Raw genomic sequence first — 12,636 nt, 5'->3', positions numbered from 1 at the left:
ATGAGATCAAACCAGTTGTTAGCCAAACAATCCAAATGTTACTTTGGTGTGCCTCAGGTGGAGTACTTAGGGCATGTTATATCTATTGAAGGGGTTTCAACAGACCCTGCCAAAATAGTGGCAGTCCAAAATTGGCCTATGTCTGCTACTCTTAAGCAACTTATAGGGTTTTTGGGCTTGGCAGGTTACTATAGAAGATTTGTAAGGAATTATGGTACTATGGCCAGACCATTGACTGAAATGCTAAAAAAGGACAAGTTTCAGTGGACTCCTGCAGCCAAAATAGCCTTTCAACAACTCCAAGAGTCCTTCACCTCTGCATCTGTCTTGTCTATGCCTAATTTCACATAGATTTTTGTCATTGAAGTTAATGCTTCTGGTCAAGGCATAGGTGTTGTGTTAATGCAACAACATCATCCTATTGCCTTTGTCAGTAGGATGTTGCATCAGTAGCAGCAAGCCCTCTCCATTTACGAAAAAGAGCTACTTGCAGTAGTGTTTGTTGTCCAGAAGTGGCAACACTATCTCTTAAGTAGGCCATTTGTTATTAGAACTGACCACAAGATCCTCAAATGTATGCTAGAACACATATTGACTACTGCATTTCAGCAGAAATGGTTTGTCAAACTCATGGAGTTTGAATTCTCCATTGAGTATAAGCAAGGCAAGGAGAATATTGCAGTTGATTCCTTGTCAAGGTTGAAGGATATTGAATGCAAAGCACTAAGGGTCCAAACAATTCAAACAGATGTGTTGGACAAGATTCAAAGCACTTGGACTTCTGATGCTTCATTGGCAACTATTATTGCAACATTGAAAGAAAATAGCAGCTCTCATAAGCATTACACTTGGCTTAATGATCAGTTGAGGAGGAAGGGTAAATTGGTGGTAGGTAAAGATCTCCAACTTAGACAAGAATTACTATATTGCTTTCATAATTCTACACCAGGAGGTCACTCAGGTAGAACTACAACTTGTAAAAGAATCAAGGTTGTTCTATATTGGAAGGGTTTGACCTCGGATGTCAAACAATTTGTGCAGCAGTGTGTAAGTAAGATCATGTTGCTTATCCAGGGTTCCTGCAACAATTGCCTGTGCCGAATCATGTGTGGTAGCACATATCAATGGACTTTATAAAGGGTCTACCCCTTTTGAATGGCAAACAAGCTATCTTTGTGGTGGTGGATCGTTTGAGTAAAGTTGCACATTATATACCTTTATCACATCCATATACTGCCAACACAGTAGCTCAAGCTTTTATGGATCATGTTTTCAAGCTACATGGTTTTCCATCTTCTATAACAAGTGACAGGGATTCAATCTTCCTCAGCAAATTCTGGCAGGAATTAATGGCATTCCAGGGTGTGCAATTTCAACTATCTAGTGCCTATCACCCTCAGACAGATAGACAAAATGAGGTAGTCAATTGGTGTTTAGAAACTTATTTGAGGTGTATGTGTGTTGATTCTCCTCAACAATGACCTAAGTGGTTACCTTTGGCAGAGTGGTGGTACAATACCACTTTCCACTCAACTATTCAAACTACACCATATGAGGTAGTATATGGTCAGTCCCCTCCTATTCATCTACCCTATTTGCCTGGTGAATAAGGTACAATTGGTGGATCGAAGTTTGGCAAAAAGAAAGGAGATGTTGAAGGTTTTAAAATTTCATCTCCAAAGAGAATAGAATAGGATGAAACATGTGGCTGATAAGCACAGGTCTGAAAGATAATTTTCTGTTGGAGACTTGGTTTATGTCAAATTGCATGCCTGTAGGCAAGTTTCCATTGTTGCGAGAGCTAATGAGAAGCTAGCTCCTAAATACTTTGGGTCATATCCAGTGATTAGTAGAATTGGAGTTGTTGCCTATGAATTGAAGCTGCCTTATCATGCAAAAATTCACAATGTCTTTCATGTTTCACAACTTAAGAAGCATATTAGTCAATTCATTCATTCTCCAACACTGCCTGATTTTATTCCTGAAGCTGTAGGGCCTAAAGAACCAGCAGCAATACTGGATCGAATGACATTCAAAAGAAGGGGACAAGCTGTCACAAAAGTCTTGGTTCAATGGAAACATCAACTTAAAGAGGATGCAACTTGGGAGTTCTATTATGACTTGAAGAGGAGGTTTCCACAATTCGATTCTTGAGGAGAAGAATTTTTTAAGGGGAGGGCTATGTTAGGGAAACGTAGTTACTTATGTTATTACTAATATAGCCTTGGTAGTTGTAACTGAGTTCTTGAATTGGTTGTTAGTTAATTAGTTACTTGCTATAAATGGTAATTTGGTATTCAAGTTACGCACCTATTGTGTAAAAAACTACATTCTTGAATCCTCCTTATTGTAATTGATTCTATAATCAATAATATTCAGCTCGGATTCCTTTCTTTCCATAGGAATTCCTGGACAATTTCACTCTAATCTTCGAATCATTGCATAGCTTCCTAGGATTTACTTTGTTTCATAAACATCCATAACACACGTCTTCCTCACGCGCGACCATGCCATGGTCCTCTATAACTTCCTCAATGATGACAGCGTCCAGTCCCTCTCGCAGTTCCACAAGGAGTGCTCCTCCACTATTACCGTATCTCCAGCCAGAATGATGATCGCATCACCCTCTCCCTCGACCTCTCCCTCCTCCTCCATGCCCTCTGTAGCGTCATCGCCATCGCCTCCTTTGAAGTACTGCTCTAGAGTGGAGGCGTTAGGGTTGAGAAAGATAGACAAAGGGAATAGGGAAGGATGTTCAAGAAAAACAATGTGAAAAAAAGGGGTTAAAAATGAAACATTAATTAAAAATTAAAAAAATTAACATTGGCAGGGGTTAATCTAAAACCGTTGGAAATTACCTATGATTTTAATAATAACTGCATGTAACTAACCGAGGTTACATTAGGCCTTGTTAACTTCATTCACTCCTAACGATTTTATAAACCCTCGTTATGATATCCCTGTTAAATTTCTATTTTCTTGTAGTGTATATTATCGATTAAAACACAAAAAGATCTACAAAATACAAAGAAATGCTATTTATGGCTGAAAGGTTAGTCAGGGTCTTTGGAGTAAGAAGCCTTGGTAGGGGAGAACAACTTTAAGTCAAGGTTCCTCCCTATAATTACAAAGAGGTGTGGTTTATTGCCGGAAGGTCAGGCGAGGTACCAGCTGTTGGAAGTCTTGGTAGGACAAAAAGCTTTAGTCAAGGTTCCTCCCTACAATTACAAAGAGGCGCAATTTATGGTCAAAAGGTCAGGCTTGGTCCTCAGGAGTAAGAAGTCTTTGAAGCATAGTTTAAAGATTCGGTTCAACCAGGATCCGATGGCATAACCGGGTCGGTTTGGTTATTGGACCAGGCATGCATTTGGCCCGGTATAACTCGACCGATTTTGTGCAAACTCAGAGACCTAGCCGGTTTTTAAAACCTGAGTTTTCGCATAAAAAAAAGTTACAAAATGACATCATTTTGAAAAAACCTAAAAAATCTCAGCCCTTCTCTCGACCCTTCTTTTCATTCTCAGATTTCTCTAGTATTCCTCTTCTGACTGGTGCTTCACTTTCTCCTTTCAAGATATTTAGACAAAAATGAGAATCCGCATCTCATTTCTTTCTTCCCGTGGTTGGAGCTCATTTTTTAGGTAAAGTATGTTTCTTCTTCTTCTTTCCTGTCTTTCCTCTATTTGTTTTATTTTTCTTCCAATTTGTTTGTTTGCTTTTTGATTTAAGACATTCAAAAGGGTCGGTGCCATTTTGACTTGTGAATGTTTCGTGTTACCTTCGCTTAGTAATTAGTATTATTATTCAATCTCGTGTTAAAAGTTTTGGGAGTTGGTCAAAATCTAGGATTCAAAGCCACCTTTTTATTTCTCTTTTCAACTCATTTTGATTGGAAAAAAAATGTTTTTTATTCATTTTCTTTTTCTAGTTAATCATATTCTACTTTGACTGATCCTTAAGTGATTAGTTAATTCGGTTTTTTCAGTTTTTCCTGATCGTGAGATGGGTACTGTCGATTATTGATTCTGATTTATCTTCCCTTAAGTTGTTTTTGATTATGCTTTGATGTGATTTGCTTGTTTACACCCTTGAATTTTTTTAGTCTAATTGTTTGTTGTCCTCATCATGTAAACTAATGTGAGCCATTTAAAAGAATGCAAAATATAAAGGAAATGAGGAAAAAGTCAATTTCTGAAGTCTACATCACTCTGTGTTCAATTTCCCGGTCATGGGGTTGTCTTTCGGAGTATTTTAAACTTATACCATGAAAATACTTATTTACAATTGGTTTTGAAGGAAATGTGCCTTACAAAGTTTGGGAAAATTTGTATTCTTTTTCATTGTTTATTGATATTCTATGTCAATTTGTCTATTTCATCGTAGAATCTTTATGTGTTGGGTCCATATGTATTGACTCCCACTCTTTGTAGGCCCAAGATGTGTGGTTGCATATGGTATTGTTTTCTATCCTGTCCACTAAGTAGGATAGTACACCTTTACATTATGCAGAGAATCAACAATTTCTTAATTGTTTCACTAATCATTAACAGTTTAGTATACTTAAGTTGTTGAAAATTTGTATCTTCCCTTTTCTTGTTAGTGGTAGTTGGATTTTTTCATTCATGATTTTTTAAGTGTAATTTGGTCTATTTTCATCTTCATTCTGGATCATGTTTTGTAGTCATTGTTAGTGGTTTCAATCATGTCATATTTAATTAGTTGTTACTCTATAGTAGATATAAGAAGTTTGTCCATTCGTTAATATAAACAACATTCATCTTTGTCTCGATCAATTCTCATTGATTGAAACATTTCTTGGAATGGAGTACCCTTTAGTAATCAAGTGTGGACGAGTATGTATTTTTTTTATTTTCTTAAAATGGTTTTCTTTTATCCCTATTAAGTTGGGGTAATTGAGTTTATATGGAAAGATTCGAATATGCAATAAGAACCTTACCTTTGGTACCAATCATATGATTGTCTCTTTCTGTCAATATAATAATTAATTACTTAAGCGACATATCGTGTACAAATGATACTAATTATTTTGTTCATTACCTGTTCTTGTACAATTTTATAAGCAACAATCACGGATAAACTATTTCATTTTCCCTTTTGTTAAATTGTTTCCCTTTTTTAATATTCTAATCACAAAAGCAAGAAAAAGTGTAATTGCATACTATTGTCATAGATGCTTTTTCTCTTTCAATCTTTTCATATACAAGTACATGAATAAACATGTTATCAACTTTTCATACACAAGAAAAAGTGTAATTGTCTTATTGAATTATTATTTGTGAACTTGGTATCACTTAGCAATAGTCATGGAAATGTAATTCTTGAGCTAATCTATAGGTTCAGTTAGGGTCATTATATCAATAGGACTAGCCAAATTAGCATATTTGTATGTTTTCCCAATGATTTTTTTAGACTTTCTTTAATCCCGAGATATATGGCCCAATTTAACTTATAGTTGCTTTTCTGACTTTTTGCTTTTGGCTTTCTATCTATGTACGTGATACTTTTCATACATTCTTGACTTTTGACTTTTGTTACCAAATAAGCCTAAACTCATGATTATTGTGCTGCTACAAATTGTTTTCAGGTTCCACTCTCTCCATAAATTGTTTTCGACAACATGATAGACAACAAACAATCCAAGGTTCAAAGCCTAAAATTCATGCATCATATATTCTATTTGATACTAAATTTGAATCTTGCATTACAAAACCATTAATATAATTTCATATTATTTTCATTTGGTTTGGTTGTGGATATTTTAGAGAGATGAATTGTCACTTTTTGATCCCTATATATTTAAAGTGAACACATTAGTATATACCATTCCTTTTTTCTTTTTTACAAAAATCATGTACCATTTTTATTCATCTAATTATTTTGTCTGTTGTCAACTATAAGGTTGATTTTTTTTCTAAACACAATATGATGCAATTAATTTGCAAAAAGCTACCAAAAGACATTGCAAGTCGTCATGCGTTGCTACTTGATCCAGTTTTGGCCACAATATGATGCAATTTTTATTTTTTGAATACAATATGATGCTGTTTTTTATTTTCTGAACACATTTCTTCTCTTATTTTCTTCTAAATGAAATAATGTCTTATTTCATGACATTGATTCTAGCTAACCTTAAATAATGTACATTTATTACTTAGCTGATTGGGTATCAATTTTATTCAAGAAAAATTAATAGAAACATTGACAGAAAGATGCACTGAATGTCTATTATCCTACTACAACTAGAATGGATAGAAAACTCTTCAACTTACTATATATGTGCAAGATCTAAATCATCGATCTACTTCTCCGATTGAAATATTTTTGGTGGAAACCATTTGATAGAGGTGCAACCAGCCTGTCTAATGATCCTTTACATGGGATTGAAGGTCCTATGACAAGGTCCTATGACAAGGTCCAAGACTAAGAGGATGAAGCAAGCTTTGCAAGGCTTGATTATAAAGATCAAAGAGAAAGAAGACTAATGTGAATTAAAGGTTGCACCTAATTGGGTCGCTCTTTTACAAATTGATGAAAATGCTTTGAGGTCAACTTGAATAATCACTTTGTGAAGCCAATTTACAAGACAAGAAACACCCAGGGGTTGAGTTGATCAATTTTGGTGTACTATTAATATTGCCTTATTAGATAATAATTAAGTCCAACATGTTTGGCCTATTTTTGGACTTGTAATGGATTGTTATTTTTTTATTGTTATTTTGAAGTCTTTTAATTATTAGATTAGTTATTGGGTCTTGGGCCTAATTTAGGGTTATTAGTAGGAGTTATTAATAAACTCCTTAAACACTTTGTTAGGGATATTTTGAAGATTAATAAAATTTGAGAGTTTCTCTATTGTGAGGGCTTTTCCCTTGTTCTTGGGTTAAGAACTAACAGGGTTGGTTCCATCGACAGGTCGCGGTTAGGGTCAAGCTTCTTTTAATAACTTTGGTTCTACTGGCAGGTCATGGTTGGGGTCAAGTTCCTTTCTTTTTATACCTGTTTCCAAGACGATCTTAGGTGGTCTCTTATTAACATTTGTGGTTGAGCTTCTTCTTTTTCCTTCATTCAGTGCATGTCTTTTTGTTCTTCATGTTTGAGGCTCCTAATTGCTCTTAACTTCTTTTATATTCTTTGTTTCTCTAGCAACCTATTGGTATTATTGGGTGGTCCTTCTAGATTTTCTAGTGAGGCCTTTCATTATTTTTCACTCTTCTTTTCTCTTTAATATTTTTGAAAATTTGAGGCCTTTATGATAGTTTAGTTAAAAAAATAATGATTAGAGATTTCAAGTTAAAAAGCAAAGCATGTAAGAAGCTTTGAAACCTTCTCCTAGGTAATGTTTTTAATTAGTTTGTTATGTATAACATGCAATCTGTACATTTTAAATTTACTTGAGTGTAGTATTATGAGAGTATGTGTGAGTTTATCAGTAACTAGGAGTTAGAACCCTTTGTCAGAAATTAAATCCTTGCAATGATATTTCTTACATTAGGCATGTCATGGTAACACTCTGAACTCCAAACCCCAACTATACTCTGAAGCATGGCAAATACTCATTTGAAAAAAGTCATTATCTGATGCTAAACTTTGTTTTTTGCACTCAAAGAAGAGGTATGCAGTTTGACTCAAAATGTTTCCATTTTCTTAACCAAAACCCATATCACTTCTTTATTTTATCACCTCTATCACTTTCATTTTAAATAACAGAAAATGTTTCACATGGAAGATACTACAATGTCATTAGAAGAATACATTAATCATCATGTTGTTGTCTAAACTAGAATAAACATCACTCTTCTAATAGGCAATGGAGTAATCAAATTTGATTTTTAGGCACTAATGTTGATAACTTAATTAATTTCTAAATTCATTTAGCATAATGCTCTTCTAAATTTTCCTTTTTCTCACTACCCTCTATTTTTTTCTTGCATAATCGGTAATAGTGGTAAAAAAGATTCCTGACATAAAAATGGATCAAATTACCCAATCAAGTCTTACTTAAGTTGCTATAAAAAAAAGTTGTAAATTATTAATTTTGAGTGACAACTCTAATTTGATACACTATTTTTTGGAGTGACTCTTTGATTAAGAGTCTAGGATAAGAAATGTTTAATTTGTGCAATATTATTAGACCATTTTAACGAAGTATTAATTCTTCAATTTCACTTCTTAATTTTTTATAGGACAACTTAAGCCTTTTGGAGAAGCTAAAGGATAAACCCCTTTGGAAGACCAAAATTTTGCCATATAACCATACCATTGAGTAAGGTAACTAATTTTTAGTTTTGCTGCTAAAACTCTTAGAGATCCATTAAATATTCATTGCATAAAACTTATGTTAGACTAATTGATTGGCATGGTTAGCAAGTCAACATACAATGTCAGCTATTCAAGGGAGCTATTATTGGTCTGTCAGGAAATATTGGTCATTCTTGAAGGTGGTTGCTTATAAGTTTATCTTGAAGGTCATTCTTTATGAGCAATGACTTATTTGTTTTTCTTAATTTTAATTTCATGTCTATTCCATCTCAAACACGATTAGAGCTCTCCAAAGCTGGTGCGATCGTGCATTTGCAAGTTACATTTTTTATTTTTTATTTTTTTTCTTATCATTGGCATGATATGGCTTGCAATCGTCCATTTGGGGTTTTCATTTGGTTTGATTGTGGATTTTTTAGGGAGATGAATTGTCACTTTTTATTTTACTGAAACCATGTACCATTCCTATTCATCTAAATATTTTATTTGTTGTGTACTAAAACTATAAGGTTGATTTTTTTTCTAAACACAATATGACGCAGTTAATTTATGAGAAGCTACCAAAAGACATTGCAAGTCGTCATGTGTTGTAAATTTTCATATTTAAATGAGAGATTTTTTTATTAGAGGTCTCTCAACAAGTGACTTCATTGTTCTTCAGTACTAGAAGATAGTTTTAGTTGTCTTTTGGGGAGTTATTTAAAAATAATTGAGTGATTGAGTGGTTGAAAGGATTTAGAATATGGTATAAGGAGCAAACTTGGTGTGTATTTTTCCATCCCATATTGTAGTATATTTTAAAGAAACATGATTTGTGTACATAACGTATCTTCTAGCCTATATCAATGTTATTTTAGGTGTTTTTGAAATGTATCTAACTATGGCATATATCAATGTTATTTTAGGTGTTTGTTAAGGTGGTTGTGCTGCTATTGTGGATTTAGGAACATCTTTGCTTATTGCTCCAACTGTGCGTGCTTACATCTTTTTGAAAATTTATTGTTTATAATTTTTCATTTATACTATTTATGATTGTTTTTAATTTCAGACTGTTGTAACTTAAATCAATGATGCTATTGGAGCTGAAGGAGTTCTAAGTGTAGAATGTAAGGAAGTTGTTTCTGAATATGAAGAATTGTTATGGGATCTCTTGGTATCTAGGGTAAGATAAAACAAAATAATTACAAAGAGGTTGGAGTTGATCATGTCTTTGTGGATCACTCTTGGTTTCTTGAAAAAGTTGGAATATTCAACATGCATCTTTTTGGTTCCATTTTGGTCAAAATGCAAAGTTTCATTCTTTAACATTAGTATTTTAAATGTTAAATGTTTCTACATAGGACGTTTGGAGATCTGTGCATGAATTTGACCTTGGCAATGAACCATATTTTCTTCTTTATGTGCAATTGGGGTTTTGTAATCCTTTGAAATAACTCATGGAGTAGAACTCTAATGTTTTGTTCTAATTGTATGATTTCTTTTGATTTGGAGTTGTTTTAGTAAAGATTAACGTGCTTCTCTATGTTCCACCTTTACTACTCACGCTGAAGGTATATGAGGCAATTGGGTATGGATTTCGATTGTTATATATCACTCAACCTAATTTGAAAATCTGTTGTTTTTTAATTTGATTTACTAGACTAAAAGGTCATGATCACCCAATAAGATTCTAGGTGCTTTGTCAAGGAGGCAAAAAAGGGCACAAAATATAGATAAAAGAGAGGCTTCCGGTTTTTGTCTTAGTTGGCTAGTTGCTGCTAATTGCTACAATTGGAGTAGGAATTCTTTAGAGAATACAATTGCTTTGCTCATTCTCCATTTGGAATGATAAAGGTTGTAATGATAAAGTGTGTGTGTGTGTGTATAGTGCCTTAATTTTGTTTAGTTTGAATAATAAGCATGAAAAAATGATAAGAAGAAATGGACTAATAGGTAATTTTGCCTTTAATGGGTTTGATTTATAATTTGTTAATAAAAATTGAGAGATTAATGAAAATTGACATCCCTTACTTTTTAATTGAATTTCCATATTGGAGTAGACAAAACAAATCATATTTGTAGAGCTTAAGTCCTCACTTGGTTGAAAAACATGTTCATTGTTACCCAGTTTCATCCCAATTCTTTCTATTGATCAAAACAATGATACTAAATGTTTAGAAAATGTGGAATATTGTTCTAAGTGGAGAAAAATTATTTCTAATTGGTTTTTATTCAATGTGAATGACTTCTATAATACTATGAGAATTAGATACTGAGTTGTACTAAAACCACTTTCCATTTTGATTTGTTTCTCTAGCCAAACTCATTATGATGTTAAGTAATATAAAGAAACTTCTATTTTACTAACATTATCTTTCTCGGTTTTCTATCTCTCTCTATGAATACTTATTCATATGTATTTACAAATAATACTCTTTACATGGTTGTTTTTTCCACCTTTTCTTTCTATTTAATTTATTAGAGAAGGGAAATGAAAGGGGAGTGTATGTTAACAAATGTAACTGGAATTGAACAGAGAAGAACTTTTGAATACGTTGGAATTCAATAATTTCAATGTTCAACTTATTGAGATTTATATGATACACCATCATAACTAAGTATTGATTCAACAATTATTTAGAACATACAATGCAAACCAATGATTTGGCTGAGTAGGAATATTTAAGGGGTGGAAAATTATATATGTTGTTGATCTTACCATAAATTTCTTTAATTTTTTATTTATAAATTCACGATAATTTGTAAGTGATTCTTTGAGTTTTGTTTGCCTCAAAATATCTTTTTTTCTCTTCTTTCTTTCACTCAATTCTCTTCTTTCTTTGTTTTCTTTTCTCTACAGATTTAACGATGATTGTACTTGGATTTGACTGGAGTAATTACCAAGAGGCAGTTGAGGTGGATATTAGGGGTTTTGCTTCTTTTATCTTTTTTCATTTTTATGATTTGTGGGGGTTCTCTTTGACTTATGTTGTGGTTGAGTTTATGGGCTTTAGGTTGTGAGTTCCTTTTTTAAAATTTGTGATTTCCAAATTCAGGATGATTTGTGTATGACTCTTTAATTTTTGTTTCACTATTTTTTTGTCCTCCAAATTTTTGTGCCAAATATTATTCTTTATATTGTTTATTTGTATTTTGTACTTACTCTTTAAACTTGAAGAAAAAACCTTGACCCTCATTTATTTCCCTATGTTAACATTTATTGGGTTTTTTTTTTCAGGATTAACAATATTCAACGTGCGATGGCATTTAGTGGTTTTTTTTTTAAGTTTCTCTTTTCTTTTCTATTTTCTGTTCATGTGTTTTCTATTTGCAAAGGAACTTGATGTTACCAAAATTTAAAATATTTAATTTTTTTTATCAAAATGGTTTTTTCCTATATGATAAATATAAAAACAAAATGTCCCTAAACATTATATATATATATATATATATATATATATATATATATATATATATATATATATATATATATATATATATATATATATTCTTATACCCGCATGTATAACAATTTTAAATAACAGATTTATTTTGTTCAAATATCAACTTCTAAAAAATTGAATTATTTTGTAAATATTCCTTTTCTCTTTAGATATAATTATTTATATTATTTATTTATATGAACTAATCATAGATTTTATAGTATTGAATTATTTAATTTTTATTTTAAATTTTTACTTAAATTAGAAAAATATACACAAAACACGTATTGTAAATCAAAAATAGAAAATAGGTGTATATACTATATATAAAGGACAATTAGTGTCTTTATTTAATTTTATTTAACTCTGTTTTTTTTAAAAAAAATCAATGTATTATTTTTTTATTTTATCATTTTATTTTTTAGATATAATTTTAAATTAAACCACTAAATATGTGTATCAACTGCAAATTTTATTTTTGGTTTAACATGTGATCTCAACTCAAATCTGAATCTTGCTAAGTAAAGGAGAATTTTGTTGTTGATATTGATCCTATTCAGCTTGAGCAACATTATATCCCATAGAGAATATACATGATCTCTATTAAAAATATCCAATTAATTCGCATCTAAAATATTATTATACAAATTTAAATATAAAATAATATTATATCAAAGTAATTAACTGTATTACTTATTATTCATCCCAAAAAAACACGCGGATGCAGAGTTAAAATAAAAGAGAAAATTACCAGAGAGTCACAGTGTCGCCATTCCAGGGAAAAAAATGAATTCAATTTGAAATGCCCCGTCACAATTTCAATTTTGAAAGAATTTCTATTGAATATGATGTTTTCGATTTCAAAACTCACTCAGAGAATGCTTCCATGCAAGAGTATAATGTAACATGTAATATGGAGCATATCTTATATGCA

General features: G+C 32.0%; 1 protein-coding gene across 1 annotated transcript; it reads left to right on the top strand.

Annotated features, from left to right (window-relative positions):
• LOC102668846 (uncharacterized mitochondrial protein AtMg00860-like) lies at positions 1-351 on the top strand. The gene has a single exon (XM_006575900.1). The coding sequence runs from the start codon at positions 1-3 to the stop codon at positions 349-351; it is 351 nt and encodes a 116-aa protein (XP_006575963.1).
• The last annotated feature ends 12,285 nt before the right edge of the window (positions 352-12,636 follow it).

The sequence above is a fragment of the Glycine max genome, chromosome 2 (genome assembly GCF_000004515.6).
Source record: "Glycine max cultivar Williams 82 chromosome 2, Glycine_max_v4.0, whole genome shotgun sequence".
Lineage (NCBI taxonomy): Eukaryota > Viridiplantae > Streptophyta > Magnoliopsida > Fabales > Fabaceae > Glycine > Glycine max.
The sequence above is the reverse complement of the archived record's forward strand: the minus strand, read 5'-3'. Positions and strand labels throughout refer to the sequence as shown.